Genomic DNA, 22,770 nt, shown 5'->3' with positions numbered 1-22,770 from the left:
TTTTGGGGGGGTTTGGGGGGGGTCTCAGGTGATTTTTTGGGGTCTCAGCACACTCAGGTTGGTTTTTGGGGGGGTTTGGGGGGGTCTCGGGTGGTTTTTGGGGGGTCTCAGGGGGGTTTTTGGGGGGGTCTCAGATGGTTTTTGGGGGGTCTCATCACACAGACACAGGCTGACGTTGGGGGGTCTCAGAGGGGTTTTGGGGTGGTTTTTGGGGGTCTCAGGGTGGTTTTTTGGGGGTCTCAGGGGGGGTTTTGGGGTCTCAGGGGGGGGTTTTTGGGGTCTCAGGGGGGGTTTTTTGGGGTCTCAGGGGGGGTTTTGGGGGTCTCAGGGTGGTTTTGGGGTTGTTTTTGGGGGTCTCATCACACACAGACACAGGCTGACGTTGGGGGGTCTCAGAGGGGTTTTGGGGTGGTTTTTGGGGGTCTCAGGGAGGTTTTTGGGGGTCTCAGGGTGGTTTTTTGGGGGGTCTCATCACACACGGACACAGCCTGACGTTGAGGGGGGTCTCAGGTGATTTTTTGGGGGATTTTTTTGGGGGTCTCAGAGGGGGTTTTGGGGGTCTCAGGGTGGTTTTTTGGGGGTCTCAGGGTGGTTTTTTGGGGGTCTCATCACACACAGACACAGCTGGACGTTGGGGGGGCTCCGTGCCCCGTTTATTTTGGGGGGGGTCTCAGTTCTTGTACCCCCTGCTCGCCCTCCTGCCCCGCGCCCCCGCTCGAACTTCCTGCCCTTGGAGCGCACGTAGGGCCTGGGGGGGGAATGGGGGGGTCAGGGGGGACCCCCGGCCTTGGGGAGTCCCCCCCCAAACACCCCCAGCCTTGGGGACCCCCCCCCAAAAACACCCCCGGCCTTGGGGACCCCCCCCCAAAACCCCCCAGGCCTTGGGGACCCCCCAAAATTCACAGACCTCCAACCCCGAGACCCCCCCCCCAATTTCTCTGAACTCCCCCCCCCCCCTCCAAAATCCCCCAAATCACCCCAAAATCCCCCTCTAGGACCCCCAAATCTCCCCCAGGAACCCCCCAAATCTCCCCCAAACCCCTCCAGGACCCCCCAAATCTCCCCCAAACCCCTCCAGGACCCCCCCAAAATCCCCCCCCAGACCCCTCAAAACCCCTCCAGGACCCCCCAAACCCCCTCCAGGACCCCCCAAATCACCCCCAAACCCCTCCAAGCCCCCCCAAATCCCCCTCAAACCCCTCCAGGACCCCCCAAATTCCCCCAAATCCCTCCCAAGCCCCCCCCAAATCTCCCCCAAACCCCTCCAGGACCCCCCAAATCCCCCCCAAGCCCCCCAAATCCCCCCTCCTCACTTGTGTGTGGCTGTGGGGGGTCCCGGGGGCCTTCCCGAAGTGCCGATAAACCTCCCGGGCCTTGCGGGGTCCTGGGGAAGGGGGGGACACCACAGGGGTTGGGGGGGGCTGGGGGGGGGAGTTTGGGGGTCCTGGGGGGGATATTTTGGAGGTTTGGGGGTCCTGGAGGGGATTTGGGGCGATCCAGGGTGAGTTTGGGGGTCCTGGGGGGGATATTTTGGAGATTTGGGGGTCCTGGAGGGTCTTTGGGGTCCTGGGGGGGGACACCAAAGGGTTTGGGGGGCTCAGGGGGGAGTTTGGGGGTCCTGGGGGGGATATTTTGGAGGTTTGGGGGTCCTGGAGGGGTTTTGGGGTGATCCAGGGGGAGTTTGGGGGGTCCTGGGGGGGTTATTTTGGAGATTTGGGGGTCCTGGAGGGGATTTAGGGGTCCTGGGGAAGGGGGGACACCACAGGGGTTTGGGGGGGTCAGGGGGAGTTTGGGGGGCCTGGGGGGAGGGCCAGGGGGGGGGTTGGGTGATGCCAGGGGTTTGGGGGATGGTTTTGGGGGGGGGTTCAAGTGTTTTGGGGATGGTTTTGGGGGTCCCAGGGGGGTTTGGGGTCCCGGGGTGGTTTGGGGTCCTGGGTGGGTTTGGGGGATCCCAGATGTGTTTGGGGGATCTGGGGGGGCTCTGGGGGTCCCAGGTGGGTTTGGGGGGTCCTGGGGGGGGTCCCAGGTGGGGTCACCCACCCGAGAGCAGCACGGTGCCCTTGCCCTTGGGGGGGGGGTTGGGGGTCCCGGGTGGGTTTGGGGGGGTCCCAGGTGGGTTTGGGATCCTGGGTGGTTTTGGGGGGGCTCAGGGGGTCCCGGGGGGGGTCCCAGGGGGGGTCACCCACCCGAGAGCAGCACGGTGCCTTTGTCCTTGGGGGGGGGTTTAGGGGTCCCAGAGGGGTTTGGGATCCTGGGCGGTTTTGGGGTCCTGGGTGGGTTTGGGGGTCCCAGGTGGTTTTGGGAGGGGCTCAGGGGGTCCCGGGGGGGGTCCCAGGGGGGGTCACCCACCCGAGAGCAGCACGGTGCCCTTGCCCTTGGGCGTGGCCATGGCCAGCTGGTCGAAGGTCAGGATGGACCCCCCCCGCCCGCAGGATCCGCGTCCGAGCCCCCCGAGTGACCCTGAGGGCACAGAGCTGGGGGGGGCACAAAGGGGGGGGGGTTAGGGGGGGTGTCTGACCCCCCAAAACCCCCCCTGAGCCCCCCCCCAAGGGCCCCCCAGACCTTGAGCTTGGGCACGTCCTGGATGCGGACGTCGTCGGTGACCGTGCCCACCACCACGGCCGTGCGCTCCGCCCGGCCCGGCTTCTTCATCATCCGGATCTGGGGGGGCAAACTGGGCATGGGGGGACCCCAAAAACACGGGGGGGACACCCAGAAACCCGGGGGAGAACCCCCAGGGCAGGGGGAGACCCCCCAGGGTTGGGGGGACCCACCCAGGGTTGGGGTGTCCCCCCGATCCTCTCTAATGGGCACCAACAACACTGAAGAGAAGGATTTGGGAGGGCACAAATTGGGGCTGGGGGACCCCAAAAACACGGGGGGGACCCCAAAAAACCGAGGGGGACACCCAGAAACCGGGGGAGACCCCCAGAAACCAGGGGAGACCCCCCAGGGGTTGGGGTGTGCCCCCTGACCCCCTTTAATGGGCACCGATAGCACTGAAGGGGAGGATTTGGGGGGTCTGGGGGGGCACAAATTTGGGCTGGGGGACCCCAAAAATTACAGGGGGGACCCCAGAAACCGGGGGAGAACCCCCAGGGCAGGGGGAGACCCCCCAGGGTTGGGGGGACCCGCCCAGGGGTTGGGGTGTGTCCCCTGACCCCCTTTAATGGGCACCGATAGCACTGAAGGGGACGATTTGGGGGGTCTGGGGGGGGCACAAATTTGGGCTGGGGGACCCCAAAAACATGGGGGGGACCCCAGAAACCGGGGGAGAACCCCCAGGGTCAGGGGAGACCCCCCAGGGTTGGGGGGGACCCGCCCAGGAGTTGGGGTGTCCCCTGATCCCCTTTAATGGGCACTGACAGCACCGAAAAGAAGGATTTGGGGGGCACAAATTGGGGCTGGGGGACCCCAAAAATTACAGGGGGGACCCCAGAAACCGGGGGAGAACCCCCAGAAACCAGGGGAGACCCCCCAGGGTTGGGGGGACCCGCCCAGGGGTTGGGGTGTGTCCCCTGACCCCCTTTAATGGGCACTGACAGCACCAAAGGGGAAGATTTGGGTGCAAACCGAGGGATTTGGGGGGTCTGGGGGGGCACAAATTGGGGCTGGGGGACCCCAAAAATCCGGGGGGTGTCCCAGGGGGTATCCCAGTGATGCCAAGGGTATCCCAGGGTTATCCCAGTGATCCCAGGGGTATCCCAGGGTTATCCCAATGATCCCAGGGTTATCCCAGTGGCCCCAAGGGTGGTCCCAGGGGTATCCCAGTGACCCCAAGGTTATCCCAGTGACCCCAAGGGTATCCCAGGGTTATCCCAGTGACCCCAGGGGTATCCCAGGGTTATCCCAGTGACCCCAGGGGTTATCCCAGTGGCCCCAGGGGGTATCCCAGTGACCCCAGGGGTGGTCCTGGGGTTATCCCAGTGACCCCAGGGGTATCCCAGTGATCCCAAGGGTGGTCTCAGGGTTATCCCAGTGACCCCAGGGGTTATCCCAGTGACCCCAGGGGTTATCCCAGTGGCCCCAGGGGTTATCCCAGTGGCCCCAGGGGTTATCCCAGTGGCCCCAGGGGGTATCCCAGTGACCCCAAGGGTGGTCCCAAGGTTATCCCAATGACCCCAGGGGTATCCCAGGGTTATCCCAGTGGCCCCAGGGGTTATCCCAGTGGCCCCAGGGGTTATCCCAGTGGCCCCAGGGGGTATCCCAGTGGCCCCAGGGGGTATCCCAGTGACCCCAAGGGTGGTCCCAGGATTATCCCAATGATCCCAGGGGTGGTCCTGGGGTTATCCCAGTGACCCCAGGGGTATCCCAGTGATCCCAAGGGTGGTCTCAGGGTTATCCCAATGACCCCAGGGTTATCCCAGTGACCCCAGGGGTTATCCCAGTGACCCCAGGGTTATCCCAGTGACCCCAGGGGGTATCCCAGGAATCCCAAGGGTGGTCCCAGGGGGTATCCCAGGAATCCCAAGGGTCTCACCAGGCGGGACAGGCTGAGGGGGGGTCGGTTCGTGCGGCTCATGAAGAGTCTCTTGAGAACAACCTTGTTAAAGGGGGCGTTGGTGCGGCGGGACAGGAACCGGTACAGCTGGAATGGGAGAAACTGGGGTAACTGGGATGGACTGGGATGGACTGGGACAGGAACTGGGACAGGAACAGGGACAGGAACCGGTACAGCTGGAATAGGACAGACTGGGGTAACTGGGATGGACTGGGATGGACTGGGACAGGAACAGGGACAGGAACCGGTACAGCTGGAATGGGAGAAACTGGGATCAACTGGGGGGACTGGGATGGACTGGGACAGGAACAGGGACAGGAACCGGTACAGCTGGAATGGGACAGACTGGGGTAACTGGGATGGACTGGGATGGACTGGACAGGAACAGGGACAGGGACAGGAACCGGTACAGCTGGAAGGGACAGACTGGGGTAACTGGGATGGACTGGGACAGGAACTGGGACAGGAACAGGGACAGGAACCGGTACAGCTGGAATGGGACAGACTGGGATCAACTGGGATGGACTGGGACAGGAAGAGGGGCAGCTGGAATGGTCAAACTGGGATGAACTGGGGGGACTGGAACAGGGACAGCTGGAATAGACAAACTGGGATGAACTGGGGGGACTGGAACAGGGACAGCTGGAACAGGATAAATAGGGATTAACTGGGCAAGAACTGGTGCAGCTGAGGACGAAAAAAACCGAGGGATAAAGGCGGGTTAAGAGAGGGAACCAGGACAGGATCGGGGACAGCTGGAATGGGATAAACTGGGGAAACTGGGACAGGACCCGGGGGTAACGGGGGAGGCGGGACACGGAGCCGGGGGTGGCTCCCAACCCCGTCCCCCCGTGCCCCCCTCACCTTGACGAGCAGCCGCAGGTAGATGTCCTGGCTCTTGGGCTCCTTGCGCCGCACTTTGCGGTCCCGGTTGTGGCGGATGTCGATCCCCTGTGAGGGGGCGAGGGGCGATCAGCACCGCGGTCCCACCCGGTGTCCCCCCCCCCACCCCCTCCCCGGTGTCCCCCCCGCCCTCTCGGTGTCCCCCCGGTGTCCCCCCGACCCCTCCGAGCCCCCTCGGGCCCCCCCAGGAGGGGATGGCGGCGGATGGCGGGACCCCCCCCCCTCGCACCCACCATGGCGGCGCCGCTGAGGGAGAGGCGGGAGCGCGGCCGCGCGGGGGGTTATGGGAGCGCGGCGGGGCCGCTCCGGCAGCGAAACTCGCTGGTGCTGGAGGACCCAAAGGGGAATTAACGTTGTTGGGGGTTAATTAATGAGGTTAATTGGGTGGAGGGGACATGGGGGGATACGGGGGGACACGAGGAGGGATTTGAGGAGCAGTGGGGGGGGGACACTACTGGGGACATGAGGGGGTATTGGGGGACTCGGTGGTGCTGGAGGACCAATGGGGGGGGTTATGGGAGGGCGGCGGGGCCGCTCCGGCAGCGCCACTCGATGGTGGTGGAGGACCGAGAGGAGAATTAACAGGTTGGGGGCTAATTAATGAGGTTAATTGGGGGGGGACACACACATTGCGTACATGGGCGGTATTGGGGGACTCAGTGGTGCTGGAGGACCGAGGTGAGAGAAGGGGAATAAAGAATTTGGGGGTTAATTAATGGGGTTAAGTGGGGCGGGGGGATATGGGGGACACGGGGGGCACGTGAAGGGCTTGGGAGGACGCACGAAGACTTATCGCGCCTCATTAATATTAACAAGCTCATTAATATTCGCAACTCATTGATACTCGCGAACCACACCCTGCAGCCCATGCCGCCCTCCCATTGGCTCTTGGAGGTGTCAATCCAACACGGAGGCGGGACCACGCACGCTCCGCCTTAAACAGCCCTCCTGCCCGCTCATTGGTTAGAGCAGCCGTCCATCACCTAACCCGCGCTTTCCCATTGGCCGCTCATTAAGACCGCCTCCCATTGGCGCAGGGCGCCGTCACTCAGCGAAGAGCGGCGTCTGATTGGCGGAGGCGGCGTTCGGGGCGGGCCCGGCGGCGCTGAGGGCGGCGGAGCGGCCCCGGGCCCGGCGGAGGTTCCGAGAGCGGCGGCGGCCCCGGGCCCGGGCCCGGCGGGGCGGGAGGAGCCGCGAGGGAGCGGCCGCGGCCCCGCCATGGAGGACGGAGTGTACGGTGAGGCCCCGGGGCCGCGGGGACCGCGCGGGGACCGTGAGGGAAGGGGGGGGGACGGTGGTGGGGGGGGAAAACGTGAGGCGCCGGCCAATGGGAGAGCCCGGTGGGGGTCACGTGGTGCCCCTCACGGGAGGGGGCGTGGTCACGGGAGGGGGCGGGGCTGATTCCCGGGGTGGCCGCGCCCCTTTTTGGACGGGGCACGCCCCTTTCCGACTAGACCACGCCCAATTTCCAGCCAAGCCCCGCCTCGTTTGGACCAGACCACGCCCCTTCTTGAACAGGCGACGCCCTCTTTTGTAATGCCACGCCCATTCTGGCCGGGCCACGCCCATTTCTAAGCACGCCACACCTCCTTTAGTGCAAGCCACGCCCCCCTTTCGCAGCAGGGTCAATGGAGGGGCGTGGTTAAATAGAAGGGGCGTGGTCAAAGGTGGGGGCGTGGCCCGGAGTAACAGGGACTTGGGGATGGGGTGGGGCTTGAGTGAAAATGGGCGGAGCTTGAGTGAAAAATGGGTGGGGCTTGAGTGAAAAGGGGTGGGGCTTAAGTGAAAAGGGGTGGTGCCTAAGTTATAAGGGGTGGGGCTTAAGCAAGAAGGGGGTGGGGTTTAAGCCAAAGGAGGTGGGGCTTGACTGAAAAGGGGCGGGGCTAAGTGCAGCGGGCGTGTCCAGGTGCCCACTGGGCGTGTCCAGGCGGTCGATGGGCGTGTCCAGGCGGTCGATGGGCGTGTCCAGGTGGTCAGTAGGCGTGTCCAGGCAGTCAGTGGGCGTGTCCAGGGGGTCAGCAGGCGTGTCCCGGCAGTCAGTGGGCATGGCCAGGGGTCAGTGGGTGTGTCCAGGTGGTCAGTGGGTGTGTCCGGGCGCTCGGTGGGCGTGTCCAGGCAGTCAGTGGGCGTGTCCAGGCAGTCAGTGGGCGTGTCCAGGGGGTCAGCAGGTGTGTCCAGGCAGTCAGTGGGTGTGTCCAGGCGGTCAGTGGGCGTGTCCAGGCGATCAGTGGGTGTGTCCGGGTGCTCGGTGGGCGTGTCCAGGCAGTCAGTGGGCGTGTCCAGGGGGTCAGCAGGCGTGTCCAGGCAGTCAGTGGGTGTGTCCAGGCGGTCAGTGGGCGTGTCCAGGCGATCAGTGGGCGTGTCCAGGTGCACACTGGGCGTGTCCATGCGATCACTGGGCATGTCCAGGCGGTCAGTGGGCGTGTCTGGGCAGTCAGTGGGCGTGTCCAGGCAGTCGATGGGCGTGTCCAGGTGCACACTGGGTGTGTCCAGGCGGTCAGTGGGCGTGTCCAGGTGGTCGATGGGCGTGTCCAGGCGGTCAGTGGGCGTGTCCAGGGGGTCGGTGGGTGTGTCCAGGTGCACACTGGGCGTGTCCATGGAGTCAGTGGGCGTGTCCAGGCGGTCGGTGGGCGTGTCCAGGGGGTCAGCAGGTGTGTTGCCCCCCCAGTGCCCCCCGACCTGACGCTGGAGGAGCGGCGGGAGCTGGAGACCATCCGGCGCCGCAAGCAGGAGCTGCTCGGGGAGATCCAGCGGCTCAGGGAGGAGCTCAGCGAGGCCATGAGCGAGGTCGAGGGGCTCGAGGCCAACGAGGGCAGGTGAGACCCCGAAAACGGCCCCAAAATCGCGCTCAGGACCCCCAAAAACCCCTAAATGACCCCCCATGAACCCCTAAATGACCCCCCAGACCCCTAAATGACTCCCCAAAACCCCTAAATACCCACCCTGGGACCCCCAAACCCTCCTTGGTTTTGGGTCTGAGGGGCTCGAGGCCAACGAGGGCAGGTGAGACCCCGAAAATCCCCCCAAACTTTGCTTGAGCCCCCCCAAACCCCCTGAGACTCCAAATATTTGGGGTGACCCCCCTAAACCCCCCAAAACCCCACTTGAAACCCCCCAAAACTCCCTGGGATGCCCCAAAATCCCCCCCAAACTTCACCTGAACCCCCTCAAACCCCCCCCAAACTTCACCTGAACCCCCTCAAACTTCACTTGGACCCCCTCAAACCCCCCTCAAACTTCACCTGAACCCCCCCAAACCCCCTGAGACCCCAAATTTTTTGGGGTGACCCCCCCCAAACCCCCCTAACCCCCCCCAAACCCCACTTGAACCCCCCCAAAACTCTCTGGGATGCCCCCAAACCCCCCCAAACTTCACCTGAACCCCCTCAAACTTCACCTGAACCCCCCCAAACCCCTTAAACCCCCCCAATTTTTGGGGTGACCCCCCCTAAACCCCTCTAACCCCCCCAAAACTTCACTTGAAACCCCCCAAAACTCCCTGGGACGCCTCAAATCCCCCCAAACTTCACCTGAACCCCCCCAACCCCCTTAAACCCCCCAAATTTTCGGGGTGACCCCCCTAAACCCCCCCCAAAACCCCACTTGAAACCCCCCAAAACTCTCTGTGACGCCTCAAATCCCCCCAAACTTCACTTGAACCCCCCCAAACCCCCCTCAAACTTCACCTGAACCCCCCCAAACCCCCTGAGACCCCAAATTTTTGGGGTGACCCCCCCCCTCAAAAAAACCCCCCCCCCTCAGCAAAACCCTGCAGCGGAACCGCAAGATGGGGATGGGCCGCAAGAAGTTCAACATGGACCCCAAAAAGGTGAGGCTTGGGGGGCTGGGTGGGGGTCCCAGGGGTCCCTCAGCCCCGGGGGGGGGTCGGGGGGGGTCTGAACCCCCCCCCAAAATTCGGGATTTGGGGTTTTTGGGGGGGCGCAGGGGATCCAGTTCCTGGTGGAGAACGAGCTGCTGCGGCACACGGCCGAGGACATCGCCCGCTTCCTCTACAAGGGGGAGGGGCTCAACAAAACCGCCATCGGGGACTACCTGGGAGAGAGGTGGGCGGGGCAGGGCGGGGCCGGGGGGGTGGGCGGGGCCGGGGGAGGGGTGGGAGGGGCTGAAATCGCCCGTCGGGACACGCCCGGGGCGAGGGAGGGGTCGCTTGGGGTCGGGGGGTTGGTAGGGAGGGGAGGGGCTTATTAAGAGTGGGTGTGGTTTCCTGGGAAGGGGAGGGGCTTGAGAGTGAGGGGAGGGGCTTGAGGGAGGGGAAGGGTTTGGTGGGGAGGGGTGGGAGGGGCTAAAATCGCCGTTGGGACACGCCCAGGGCAAGGGAGGGGTCACCTGGGGCTGGGGGGTTGATAGAAAGGGGAGGGGCTAGAGGGGAAGGGGAGGGGCTTGTTAGGAGGGGGTGTGGCTTCCTGGGAAGGGGAGGGGCTTATTAGGAGGGGGTGTGGCTTCCTGGGAAGGGGAGGGGCTTGGGGGAGGGGAGGGGTTTAGTGGGGAGGGGTGGGCGGGGCTAAAATCACCATTGGGACACGCCCGGGGCAAGGGAGGGGTCGCCTGGGGTCGGGGGGTTGGTAGGGAGGGGAGGGGCTTATTAGGAGGGGGTGGGGCTTCCTGGGAAGGGGAGGGGCTTGGGAGGGAGGGGAGGGGCTGGGGGGAGGGGAGGGGTTTAGTGGGGAGGGGTGGGCGGGGCCAAAATCGCCCGTCGGGACACGCCCGGGGCGAGGGAGGGGTCACCTGGGCCCGGGGGGTTGATAGAAAGGGGAGGGGCTTATTAGGAGGGGGTGGGGCTTCCTGGGGAGGGGAGGGGCTTGAGGAAAGGGGAAGGGCTTGGGAAGAAGGGGAGGGGTTTGGGAAGGGGGAGGGGCTTGCGGAGTGTGGGTGGGGGTCAGGTGGGCGTGTCCTGGGAGTGATTGACAGGTGGGTGTGGGCGGGGTCTGAGTAGGTGGGGATGATTGACAGGTGGTGTGGGCGGGGCCTGGGTGGATGTGGGCGGGGTCTGGCTGGGTGGGGATGACCGACAGGCGAGTGGGCGGTGCCTGGGTGGGCGTGGCCTCCGTGTGGGCGTGATTGACAGGCGTCTGGCCCCGCCCCCAGGGAGGAGTTCAACATCGGGGTCCTTCACGCCTTCGTCGACCTGCACGAGTTCACCGACCTCAACCTGGTGCAGGCGCTCAGGTGGGCACGGGGGGCACCTGGGGGGCACCTGGGGGGCACCTGGGGGGGATTTGGGAGGTCCCAGGTGTGATTTTGGGGGTTCCCAGGTGAGATTTTGGGATTTCCCCCCCCCCCCAGGCAGTTCCTGTGGAGTTTCTGGCTCCCGGGGGATGTCTCAGGTGTGATTTGGGGTGTCCCAGGTGTGATTTGGGGTATCCCAGGTGTGATTTGGGGTGTCCCAGGTGTGATTTGGGGTGTCCCAGGTGGGATTTGGGGTTCCAGGTGTGATTTGGGGTGTCCCAGGTGTGATTTGGGGTATCCCAGGTGTGATTTGGGGTATCCCAGGTGTGATTTGGGGGTTCCCAGGTGTGATTTCAGGTACCCCAGGTGTGATTTGGGGTTTCCAGGTGTGATTTGGGGGTTCCCAGGTGTGATTTGGGGTGTCCCAGGTGTGATTTGGGGTATCCCAGGTGTGATTTGGGGTATCCCAGGTGTGATTTGGGGTGTCCCAGGTGGTATTTGGGGTGTCCCAGGTGGGATTTGGGGTATCCCAGGTGTGATTTGGGGTGTCCCAGGTGTGATTTGGGGTGTCCCAGGTGTGATTTGGGGGTTCCCAGGTGTGATTTCAGGTACCCCAGGTGTGGTTTGAGGCTCCCAGGTGTGATTTGGGGTATCCCATGTGGGATTTGGGGTATCCCAGGTGTGATTTGGGGTATCCCAGGTGTGATTTTGGGGGTTCCCAGGTGAGATTTTGGGATTTCCCCCCCCCCAGGCAGTTCCTGTGGAGTTTCTGGCTCCCGGGGGATGTCTCAGGTGGGATTTGGGGTGTCCCAGGTGGGATTTGGGGGTTCCCAGGTGTGATTTGGGGTGTCCCAGGTGTGATTTGGGGTATCCCAGGTGTGATTTGGGGTGTCCCAGGTGTGATTTGGGGGTTCCCAGGTGTGATTTCAGGTACCCCAGGTGTGATTTGGGGGTTCCCAGGTGTGATTTGGGGTATCCCAGGTGGGATTTGGGGTATCCCAGGTGGGATTTGGGGTATCCCAGGTGAGATTTTGGGCTCTTTCCCCCCCCCCCAGGCAGTTCCTGTGGAGTTTCCGGCTCCCGGGGGAGGTCTCAGGTGTAATTTTTGGGTTCCCAGGTGTGATTTCAGGTACCCCAGGTGTGATTTGGGGGTTCCCAGGTGTGATTTGGGGGTTCCCAGGTGAGATTTCGGGCTCTGTCCCCCCCCCAGGCAGTTCCTGTGGAGTTTCCGGCTCCCGGGGGAGGCCCAGAAGATCGACAGGATGATGGAGGCCTTCGCTCAGCGCTACTGCCTCTGCAACCCCGGCGTCTTCACCTGCACAGGTGAGCGGGGACACGCCCCCTCACGCACCTGGGCACACCTGGGCACGCCCCTCACACACCTGGGCACGCCCAGACACACCTGGGCACACCCAGGTCATACCTGGACACACCCCTGACTCACCTGGACACACCCAGACACGCCCCTGACTCACCTAGAGATGCCCCTGACACACCTAGACACACCCCTGACACACCTGGACACACCCAGGTCACACCTGGACACGCCCCTGGCTCACCTGACCCCTCCCTCATCACACCTGGGCACACCTGGGCACCCCCAGGTCCCACCTGGACACACCTGGACACACCTGGGCACACCCAGGTCCCACCTGGGCGCTCCCCCAACACACCTGGGCACACCTGGGCACGCCCAGGTCCCACCTGGGCGCACCTGGCCACGCCCTGTGCCCCCCCAGACACGTGCTACGTGCTGTCCTTCGCGGTGATCATGCTCAACACCAGCCTGCACAACCCCAACGTGCGGGACAAGCCGTCGGCCGAGCGCTTCGTGGCCATGAACCGCGGCATCAACGACGGGGGGGACCTGCCCGAGGAGCTCCTCAGGGTGGGCGGGGCCTAAAGGGGGCGTGGCGTGAGGGGGCGGGGTCGTTGGGGCGGAGTCTGAGGGGGTGGGGCGGGTTTGGGGTCCAAGGGAAGGGTGGGGGGTGAAGGTCTGGGGGGCATCAATGGCAAGGGGGGACCTGCCCGAGGAGCTCCTCAGGGTGGGCGGGGCTTAAAGGGGGCGTGGCGTGAGAGGGCGGGGTCATGGGGGCGGAGTCTGAGTGGGTGGGGTGGGGTTGGGGTCCAAGGAAGGGGGGGGGGGTGAAGGTCTGGGGGGCATCAATGATAAGGGGGGACCTGCCCGAGGAGCTCCTCAGGGTGGGCGGGGCCTAAAGGGGGCGGGGATTAACTGGGCGGGGCCGTTGGGGCGGAGTCTGAGCAGGTGGGGTGGGTTTGGGGTGGGTTTGGGGTGTTTGGGGGTGGTGGGGGGTGAAGGTCTGGGGGGCATCAATGACGGGGGGGACCTGCCCGAGGGGCTCCTCAGGGTGGGCGGGGCTTAAAGGGGCGTGGCGTGAGAGGGCGGGGTCATTGGGGTGGAGTCTGAGGGGGTGGGGTGGGTTTGGGGTCCAAGGGAAGGGTGGGGGGTGAAGGTCTGGGGGGGCATCAATGGCAAGGGGGGACCTGCCTGAGGAGCTGCTCAGGGTGGGCGGGGCTTAAAATGGGCGTGGCTTAACTGGGCGGGGCCGTTGGGGCGGAGTCTGAGCGGGTGGGGTGGGTTTGGGGTGGGTTTGGGGTGTTTGGGGGTGGTGGGGGGTGAAGGTCTGGGGGGCATCAACGATGGGGGTACCTGCCCGAGGGGCTCCTCAGGGTGGGCGGGGCTTAAAGGGGGCGGGGATTAACTGGGCGGGGTCATTGGGGTGGAGCTTTATGGGGTGGGGTGGGGTTGGGGTCCAAGGGAAGGGGGGGGGGTGAAGGTCTGGGGGGCATCAATGATAAGGGGGGACCTGCCCGAGGAGCTGCTGGGGGTGGGCGGGGCTTAAAATGGGCGTGGCTTAACTGGGCGGGGCCCTTGTGGGCGGAACCCACAGGGGTGGGGCTGTGAGGGCGGAGCCTGAAGGGGTGGGGCGGGTTTGGAGTCTGTTGGGGGAGGGGCAGGGCGCTCCTTTGGGCGTGGCCTGTGTGGGGCGTGGCCTAACGGGGGCTCAGGGGGCGGGGCTTAAGAGGGTGTGGTTGAAGGGGCGGGGCGGGTTTGGGGTCTGGGGGTGTCGGGGAGGGGAGGGGCCGCTCGGGGTGGGCGGGGCGTGTCCCGAGGGGGGGGCGTGGCCTCTGGGTGGGCGTGTCCAGGCGCGACCCCGCCCCCTTTGGCAGAACCTGTACGAGAGCATCCGCTCGGAGCCCTTCAAGATCCCCGAGGACGACGGCAACGACCTGACCCACACCTTCTTCAACCCCGACCGCGAGGGCTGGCTGCTCAAACTGGGTACACTGGGACAACTGGGAGGGGCTGGGACACGCCCACCTCACCTGGGACACACCTGGGCACAGCCACGCCCGCCTGCACCCAGCCACGCCCACCCAAACCCAACCCACACCTTCTTCAACCCCGCCCGCGAGGGCTGGCTGCTCAAACTGGGGACACTGGGACAACTGGGAGGGGCTGGGACACCTGGGACACACCTGGGCACAGCCACGCCCACTCAAAACCCAGCCACGCCCACCTGCACCCAGCCACGCCCACCCAAACCCAACCCAACCCACACCTTCTTCAACCCCGCCCGCGAGGGCTGGCTGCTCAAACTGGGGACACTGGGAACACTGGGAGGGACTGGGACACCTGGGACACACCTGGGCACAGCCACGCCCACTCAGAACCCAGCCACGCCCACCTGCACCCAGCCACGCCCACCCAAACCCAACCCAACCCACACCTTCTTCAACCCCGCCCGCGAGGGCTGGCTGCTCAAACTGGGTACACTGGGACAACTGGGAGGGACTGGGACACCTGGGACACACCTGGGCACAGCCACGCCCACCTGCACACAGCCACGCCCACCCAAAGCCAACCCAACCCAACCCAACCCCTCCACACCTTCTTCAACCCCGCCTGCGAGGGCTGGCTGCTCAAACTGGGGACACTGGGCAAACTGGGAGGGGCTGGGACACGCCCACCTCACCTGGGACACACCTGGGCACAGCCACGCCCACCTGGGCACAGCCACGCCCACCCACACCCAACCCACACCTTCTTCAACCCCGCCCGCGAGGGCTGGCTGCTCAAACTGGGGACACTGGGAGCACTGGGAGGGGCTGGGACACGCCCACCACACCTGGGACACGCCCATCACACCTGCACCCAGCCACACCCACCCAAAGCCAACCCAACCCAACCCAACCCAACCCACACCTTCTTCAACCCCGCCTGCGAGGGCTGGCTGCTCAAACTGGGGACACTGGGAGCACTGGGAGGGGCTGGGACACGCCCACCTCACCTGGGACACACCTGGGCACAGCCACGCCCACCTGCACCCAGCCACGCCCACCCAAACCCAACCCAACCCAACCCAACCCCTCCACACCTTCTTCAACCCCGCCTGCGAGGGCTGGCTGCTCAAACTGGGGACACTGGGAGCACTGGGAGGGACTGGGACACGCCCACCTCACCTGGGACACGCCCACCTCACCTGGGACACGCCCACCACACCTGGGACTGATTTTTGTTCTCTCTCCTCCCTCTTTTTTCCCCCCCAAAATCCCCCCAAATCCCCCCAAATCGACGCTCCCGGGACCCTTCAGGAGGTGAGTGCTGGGATGGGGAGGGGGCACCCCAAAACCCCCCCTGGGACCCCCCTGGGACCCCCAAAACCCCCCCTGGGACCCCCCAAAACGCCCCTGGGACCCCCCAAATCCCACCTGGGACCCCAAACCCCACCTGGGACCCCCCCAAACCTCCCCTAAATTTCCCCTCGGACCCCCAAAACCCACCCTGGGACCCCCCAAAACCCTCCTGGGACCCCCAAAACCTCCCCAAACCCCTCCCCGGATCCTTCTGGACCCCCCTGGGACCCTCTAAACCCCCCCAAAACCCCCCTGGGACCCCCCAAAACCCCCCCAAATCCCCCCCAGGCGGGCGGGTGAAGACGTGGAAGCGCCGCTGGTTCATCCTCACCGACAACTGCCTCTACTACTTCGAGTACACCACGGTGAGACCCCCCCAGAGACCCCCCGGGACCCCCCCCGGGACCCCCCGGAGCCCCCCGACCCCCCCCCGGGGGGCTCAGACCCCCCAAAATCCCGCGGGACCCCCCAAACCCCCCCCCCGTTCCCATAGCCCGGGGTGTGTCATGAAATCGGGGGGTGGAGCCCCCCAAACCTGCTGGGACCCCCCCCAGGGCCCCCCCAGGACCCCCCCCAAACCCCTCTGGGACCCCTCAACCCTTTCAGGGGGTCCTGACCCCCCCCAACCCCCCAAAATCTTGTGGGACCCCCTAAACCCCCCCCATTCCCACAACCCGGGGTGTGTCATGAAATCGGGGGTGGAGCCCCCCAAACCTGCTGGGACCCCCCCCCAAACTCCCCCTCTGGGACCCCCCCAAACCCCTCTGGGACCCCCCCGACCCCCTCCAGGGGGTCCTGACCCCCCCCAACCCCCCAAAATCTTGTGGGACCCCCCCAAACCCCCCCCGTTCCCCACGGCCAGGGGTGTGTCATGGACCCTCTCCCAGTTCTCTTTGGGGCACTCCCAAACCTGCTGGGACCCCCCCAAAGCCCCTCCAGGACCCCCCCAAACCCCTCTGGGACCCCTCAACCCTTTCAGGGGGTCCTGACCCCCCCCAGCCCCCCAAAATCTTGTGGGACCCCTCAAACCCCCCCCATTCCCACAACCCAGGGTGTGTCATGAAATCGGGGGTGGAGCCCCCCAAACCTGCTGGGACCCCCCCAAACTCCCCCTCTGGGACCCCCCCAAACCCCTCTGGGACCCCCCGACCCCCCTCCAGGGGGTCCTGACCCCCCCCAACCCCCCAAAATCTTGTGGGACCCCCCAAACCCCCCCCATTTCCACAGCCCGGGGTGTGTCATGAAATCGGGGGTGGAGCCCCCCAAACCTGCTGGATAGAGAAACCCCCCCCAGAGCCCCCCCAGGACCCCCCCAAACCCCTCTGGGACCCCTCAACCCTTTCAGGGGGTCCTGACCCCCCCCAGCCCCCCCAAAATCTTGTGGGACCCCCTAAACCCCCCCCATTCCCCACAACCCGGGGTGTGTCATGAAATCGGGGGTGGAGCCCCCCAAACCTGCTGGGACCCCCCCAAACCCCCCCTCTGGGAGCCCCTCCAAACCCCCCTGGGACCCCCCGACCCCCTCCAGGGGGTCCTGACCCCCCCCAACCCCCCAAAATCTTGTGGGACCCCCCAAACCCCCCCCGTTCCCCACGGCCAGGGGTGTGTCATGGACCCTCTCCCCAGTTCTCTTTGGGGCACCCCCAAACCTGCTGGGACCCCCCCAAAGCCCCCCCAGGACCCCCCCAAACCCCTCTGGGACCCCCTGACCCCCCAGGGGGTCCTGACCCCCCCAGCCCCCCAAAATCCCGCGGGACCCCCCCAAACCCCCCCGTTCCCACAGCCCGGGGTGTGTCATGAAATCGGGGGGTGGAGCCCCCCCAAACCTGCTGGGACCCCCCCAAACTCCCCCTCTGGGACCCCCCCAAACTCCTCTGGGACCCCCTCAGGGGGTCCTGACCCCCCAAAATCCCCCCCCTGACCCCCCCCAGGATAAGGAGCCTCGGGGATCATCCCCCTGGAGAACCTGAGCATCCGGGAGGTGGAGGATCCACGGAAACCGGTGAGAGACCCCCCAAAAACACCCCCAAAACACCCCAAACCACCCCTAAACCCCCCTAAAACACCCCAAAATACCCCCAACACCCCCAAAATACCCCCAACACCCCCAAAACACCCCCAAAACACCCCTAAACCCCCCCTAAAACACCCCTAAATACCCCAAAACCCCCTTTATCCCCTTTTCCTCCACCCCCCAAACTCCCCCTGACCCCCCCTTCCTCCACGACCCCCCCAGACCCCCGGGACCCCCCCGGGACCCCCCCCAACCCGAATTTTGTGCCCCCCCCCAGCTCTGTTTTGAGCTCCACACCCCCAAAAACCACTGGGGGCTTTGACCCCAAATCCCCCCTTTCTCCCCTTGTCCTTTCTCCCCCTGACCCCCCCTTCCTCCCCACGATCCCCCCAACCCCCCCCAGACCCCCGGCCCCCCCCCAGGACCCCCCCAACCCGAATTTTGTGCCCCCCCCAGCTCCGTTTTGAGCTCCACACCCCCCAAAACAGGGGGTCTTCAGCCCCAATTTCCCCTTTATCCCCCTTGTCCTTTCTCCCCCTGACCCCCCCTTCCTCCCACGATCCCCCCAACCCCCCCAGACCCCCGGGACCCCCCCAACCCGAATTTTGTGCCCCCCCCCAGCACTGTTTCGAGCTCTACATCCCCAACAACAAGGGGCAGCTGATCAAGGCCTGCAAGACGGAGGCGGACGGGCGGGTGGTGGAGGGGAACCACGTGGTGTACAGGATCTCTGCCCCCACCAGGGACCAGAAGGACGAGTGGATCAAATCCATCCAGTGAGAGAGACCCCAAAAACAGCCCTGGGAGCCCCAAAAACCCCCCCAAAATAACCCCCAGGACCCCAAAAACACCCCCAAAACCACCTTTGGGATCCCCAAAACCAGCCCTGGGACAGGCAGGATCTCTGCCCCCACCAGGGACCAGAAGGACGAGTGGATCAAATCCATCCAGTGAGAAACCCCCAAAACCACCCCAAAATAACCCCCAGGACCCCAAAAACAGCTCTGGGACCCCAAAACCCCCCCAAAATAACCCCTGGGACCCCAAAAATACCCCAAAACCACCTCTGGGACCCCCAAAACCAGCCCTGGGCCGGGGGGGTGTCCCAGGATCTCTGCCCCCACCAGGGACCAGAAGGACGAGTGGATCAAATCCATCCAGTGAGAAACCCCCAAAAACCAGCTCTGGGACCCAAAACCCCCCCCAAAATAACCCCCAGGACCCCAAAAACACCCCCAAAACCAACCCTGGAACAGGCAGGATCTCTGCCCTCACCAGGGACCAGAAGGACGAGTGGATCAAATCCATCCAGTGAGAGAGACCCCAAATAACCCCAAACCCACCCCAAATAACCCCAAAATAACCCCCAGGACCCCAAAAACACCCCCAAAACCAGCCCTGGGCCGGGGGGGTGTCACAGGATCTCTGCCCCCACCAGGGACCAGAAGGACGAGTGGATCAAATCCATCCAGTGAGAGACCCTAAAAATATCCAAACCCACCCCAAATAACCCCAAAACCACCTCTGGGACCCCCAAAAACACCCCCAAAACCAGCCCTGGGCCGGGGGGGTGTCACAGGATCTCTGCCCCCACCAGGGACCAGAACCATCCAGTGAGAGAGACCCCAAATAACCCCAAACCCACCCCAAATAACCCCAAAATAACCCCCAGGACCCCAAAAACACCCCCAAAATCAACCCTGGGACAGGCAGGTGTGTCAGGATCTCTGCCCCCACCAGGGACCAGAAGGACGAGTGGATCAAATCCATCCAGTGAGAAACCCCAAAAACCCCCCAAAATAACCCCCAGGACCCCAAAAATACCCCAAAAACACCTCTGGGACCCCCAAAACCACCCCTGGGCCGGGGGGGTGTCACAGGATCTCTGCCCCCACCAGGGACCAGAAGGACGAGTGGATCAAATCCATCCAGTGAGAAACCCCCAAAAAACAGCTCTGGGACCCCAAAAACACCCCAAAATAACCCAAAACCACCCCTGGGACCCCCAAAACCAGCCCTGGGAGAGCCTGGAGGGACAGGAGAGGTGGGATGGCCAAAAAACCCCCCAAAAACGCTCCTGGGACCCCCCAAACCCACCCCAGAGACCTCCAAAAACACCCCTGGGAGCCCCAAAACCAGCAAATTTGGGGGTCCTTGAGTGATTTTTGGGGTCCCCCGGGGTGAATTTTGGGGTCCCTGCATGAGTTTTGGGGGGTCTCCAAGTGAGTTTTGGGACTCCCCAGGTGAATTTTGGGGTCTTTGAGTGATTTTTGGGGCCCCTGGGGTGAATTTTGGGGTCCTTGAGTGAATTTTGGGATCCCCTGGGTGAATTTTGGGGTCTTTGAGTGATTTTTGGGGCCCCTGGGGTGAATTTTGGGGTCCTTGAGTGAATTTTGGGGTCTCCAACTGAATTTTGGGACTCCCCCAGGAGGGTTTTGGGGTCCCCAGGTGAATTTTGGGGTCTCCAAGTGAATTTTTGGGGTCCCCATGTGAATTTTGGGGGTCCCCAGGTGCATTTTGGGACTCCCCAGGTGAATTTTGGGGTCCTTGAGTGATTTTTAGGGTCCCCTGGGTGAATTTTGGGACCCCGAGTGATTTTTAGGGTCCCCCAGGGTGAATTTTGGGCCCCCTAGGCGAGTTTTGGGACTCCCCAGGTGAATTTTGGGGTCCTCAGGTGAATTTTGGGATCCCCTGGGAGGGTTTTGGGGTCCTTGAGTGATTTTTAGGGTCCCCCGGGTGAATTTTGGGGTCCTTGAGTGAATTTTGGGGTCTCCAAGTGAATTTTGGGGTCCCCTGGGGTGAATTTTGGGGTTCTTGAGTGATTTTTAGGGTCTCCTGGGTGAATTTTGGGGTTCCCTGGGATGAATTTTGGGTCCTTGAGTGATTTTTAGGGTCCCCTGGGTGAATTTTGGGGTCCCCTGGGAGGGTTTTGGGGTCCTTGAGTGATTTTTAGGGTCCCCTGAGTGAATTTTGGGGTCCCCTGGGATGAATTTTGGGGTCCCCCGGGTGAATTTTGGGGTCCTTGAGTGATTTTTGGGGTCCCCTGGGGTGATTTTTGGGGTCTTTGAGTGATTTTTCGGGACTCCCCGGGAGGGTTTTTGGGGCTCCCTGGGTGGATTTCGGGGGCCGTGACCCCTCCGGGCTTCCCCAGGGGGGGGGTTTTCACGGGCTGGGGGGTCCCCTAAACCCCCCCGGGACCCCCCAAAACCCCCAAAAACCCCCAAAACCCCCCCAAAAACCCCCCCAGGGCGGCGGTGAGCGTGGACCCCTTTTATGAGATGTTGGCGGCGCGGAAGAAACGCATCTCGGTCAAGAAGAAGCAGGAACAGCCCTGAGGGGGGGGCTGGGACCCCCCAAAAAACCCCCCCGGGACCCCCCCGGACCTCCAGGGACCCCCCCGGGCCGGGAGGGACCCCCCAAAAACCCCCCCAGACCAGGAGGGACCCTCTGAGAGCACGGGGGGGGGTTTGGGACCCCCTGAGACCCCCCAACCCCCCCCCAGGGACCCCCCCGGGACCCCCCTGGATCAGGAGGGACCCCCCGGACCTCCAGGGACCCCCCCCGGGCCGGGAGGGACCCCCCGGGATCGGGAGGGACCCCCCAAAACCCCCCCAGACCAGGAGGGACCCTCTGAGAGCACAGGGGGGGATTTGGGACCCCCCAAACCACCCCCAGGGACCCCCAAAACCCCCCGAGACCCCCCCGGACCTCCAGGGATCCCCCGGGCCGGGAGGGACCCCCCCAAATCAAGAGGGACCCCCCAAAAACCCCCCCGAGGGGTGAGAGGGACCCCCCCAAAAAAACCTCCCCCAGGACAGAGAGGGACCCTCTGAGAGCACGGGGGGGATTTAGGACCCCTTGAGACCCCCCCAAAACCCCCCCAGGGACCCCCCTGGATCAGGAGGGACCCCTCAAAACCCCCCCGGACCCCCCCGGACCAGGAGGGGCCCCCCCAGGACCCCCCAAATCTTCCCTGGGACCCCCAAAACCCCCCACACTGAGAGGGACCCTCTGAGAGCACAGGGGGGGCTTTGGGACCCCCTGAGACCCCCCAAACCCCCCCAGGGACCCCCCCCAGGACCCCCCCGGGCCGGGAGGGACCCCCCAAAACCCCCCCAAGACCCCCCCAGACCAGGAGGGACCCCCCAGGACCCCCCAAACCCCCCCGAGGACCCTCAAAACCCCCCCTGGGACCCCCCCCCAGGACCCCCCAGAGTCACTTTGGACCCCCCCCCAAACCTCGAGGGGCCCCCCCAAAACACGAGACCCCCCCCCGGGCCCCTCCCCCCTCCCAGTTTGGGGGTCCCGGGGGGGGTCCCGGCCCCTCCCCCCCCCCCCCTTTATTTATGACCCCAAATAAAAACTGGACAACGCGGGGGGGGGTCCGGGGGGTTTTTTTTGGGGGGGGGTCCGGGAGGGGGTTTTTTTTGGGGGGGGTCCGGGGGGGTTTTTTTGGGGGGGGTCCGGGGGGGTTTTTTGGGGGGGGGGGGGGTCGTTCCCATTTCTGGGGGGGTTGTCAGCTATTGGGGGGGTCTCAGGGATTTTTTGAGGGGGGGTCAGATATTTTTGGGGGGGTTCTGGGGTATTTTTGGGGTCTCAGGTATTTTGGGGAGTGTCAGGTATTTGGGGGGGTGTCAGATGTTTTGGGGGGGGTCTCAGGTATTTGGGGTGTCAGGTATTTAGGGGAGGGGGTGTCAGGTATTTGGGGTTGGGGGTGTCTCAGGTATTTTTGGGGGGGTTCCCAGGTATTTTGGGGTTGGGGGGTGTGTCAGGTGTCTGTGAGGGGTCTCAGGTATTTTTGGGGGGTCCCCAGGTATTGGGGAGGTGGGGTCTCAGGTATTTTGGGGTTGGGGGGTATTTAGGGTTGGGTGCCTCAGGTATTTAGGGGAGGGGATTCCCAGGTATTTTGGGGGTGTCAGGTATTTGGGGTTGGGTGTCCCAGGTATTTTGGGGTTGGGGGTGTGTCAGGTGTCTGTGAGGGGTCTCAGGTATTTTTGGGGGGGTTCCCAGGTACTTGGGGTCGTGGGTGTCAGGTATTTTGGGGGGGGTGTCCCAGGTATTTGGGGTTGTGGGTGTCAGGTATTTGGGGTTGGGGGGTGTGTCAGGTGTCTGTGAGGGGTCTCAGGTATTTTTGGGGGTGGGTGTCCCAGGTATTTGGGGTGGGGTGTCCAGGTATTTGGGGTCGGGGGTGTCAGGTATTTTGGGGGGGGTTCCCAGGTATTTCGAGGAGGGTCTCAGGTATTTGGGGTGTCAGGTATTTGGGGTGGGGGGTGTCAGGTGTCTGTGAGGGGTCTCAGGTATTTTTGGAGGGGTCCCCAGGTACTTGGGGTCGTGGGTGTCAGGTATTTTGGGGGGGGTGTCCCAGGTATTTCGAGGAGGTTCTCAGGTATTTGGGGTGTCAGGTATTTAGGTTGGGGGTGTCCCAGGTATTTGGGGTTGGGGGTGTCCCAGGTATTTGGGGTTGGGGGGTGTCAGGTATTTTTGGGGGGGTGTCCCAGGTATTTAG

The 22,770-nt window shown here is 64.2% G+C and overlaps 2 protein-coding genes and 2 long non-coding RNA genes across 5 annotated transcripts; 2 read left to right on the top strand and 2 right to left on the bottom strand.

Annotated features, from left to right (window-relative positions):
* Positions 1–625: 625 nt before the first annotated feature.
* Positions 626–5,735, bottom strand: RPL18 (ribosomal protein L18). The gene is given in 9 exon segments (XM_051774810.1): positions 626–709; positions 712–752; positions 1,319–1,384; positions 2,350–2,422; positions 2,424–2,474; positions 2,563–2,661; positions 4,481–4,588; positions 5,366–5,452; positions 5,638–5,735. Coding segments are annotated over 9 exon segments (567 nt in total). The 5' UTR covers positions 5,641–5,735; the 3' UTR covers positions 626–670.
* On the top strand, positions 3,561–4,419 carry LOC127464480 (uncharacterized). 2 transcript variants are annotated; one of them, XR_007901408.1, is made up of 3 exons: positions 3,561–3,636; positions 3,875–3,990; positions 4,296–4,367. It is a non-coding gene; the product is annotated as an uncharacterized LOC127464480 (long non-coding RNA). The 2 variants fall into 2 exon arrangements; XR_007901409.1 differs by lacking the exons at positions 3,561–3,636; positions 4,296–4,367 and adding exons at positions 3,730–3,864; positions 4,389–4,419 and having other exon boundaries at positions 3,928–3,990.
* A 748-nt stretch (positions 5,736–6,483) lies between the features above and the next one.
* Positions 6,484–20,936, top strand: LOC127464476 (cytohesin-2-like). Its single transcript, XM_051774809.1, is given in 13 exon segments — positions 6,484–6,641; positions 8,073–8,220; positions 9,167–9,233; positions 9,350–9,468; positions 10,511–10,591; positions 11,802–11,914; positions 12,331–12,479; positions 13,784–13,896; positions 15,537–15,615; positions 17,182–17,197; positions 17,200–17,252; positions 17,886–18,040; positions 20,512–20,936. Coding segments are annotated over 13 exon segments (1,200 nt in total). The 5' UTR covers positions 6,484–6,622; the 3' UTR covers positions 20,600–20,936.
* LOC127464478 (uncharacterized) lies at positions 13,992–15,177 on the bottom strand. The gene is made up of 3 exons (XR_007901407.1): positions 15,077–15,177; positions 14,732–14,762; positions 13,992–14,081 (listed from the first exon to the last, which is right to left on the bottom strand). It is a non-coding gene; the product is annotated as an uncharacterized LOC127464478 (long non-coding RNA).
* Positions 20,937–22,770: the final 1,834 nt, after the last annotated feature.

Source organism: Manacus candei, unplaced genomic scaffold (assembly GCF_025592945.1).
Source record: "Manacus candei isolate 608988 ecotype Guabito, Panama unplaced genomic scaffold, ASM2559294v1 h1tg000228l, whole genome shotgun sequence".
Lineage (NCBI taxonomy): Eukaryota > Metazoa > Chordata > Aves > Passeriformes > Pipridae > Manacus > Manacus candei.
Note: the sequence above shows the minus strand (reverse complement) of the source record. Positions and strands in the feature narration are given on the sequence as shown.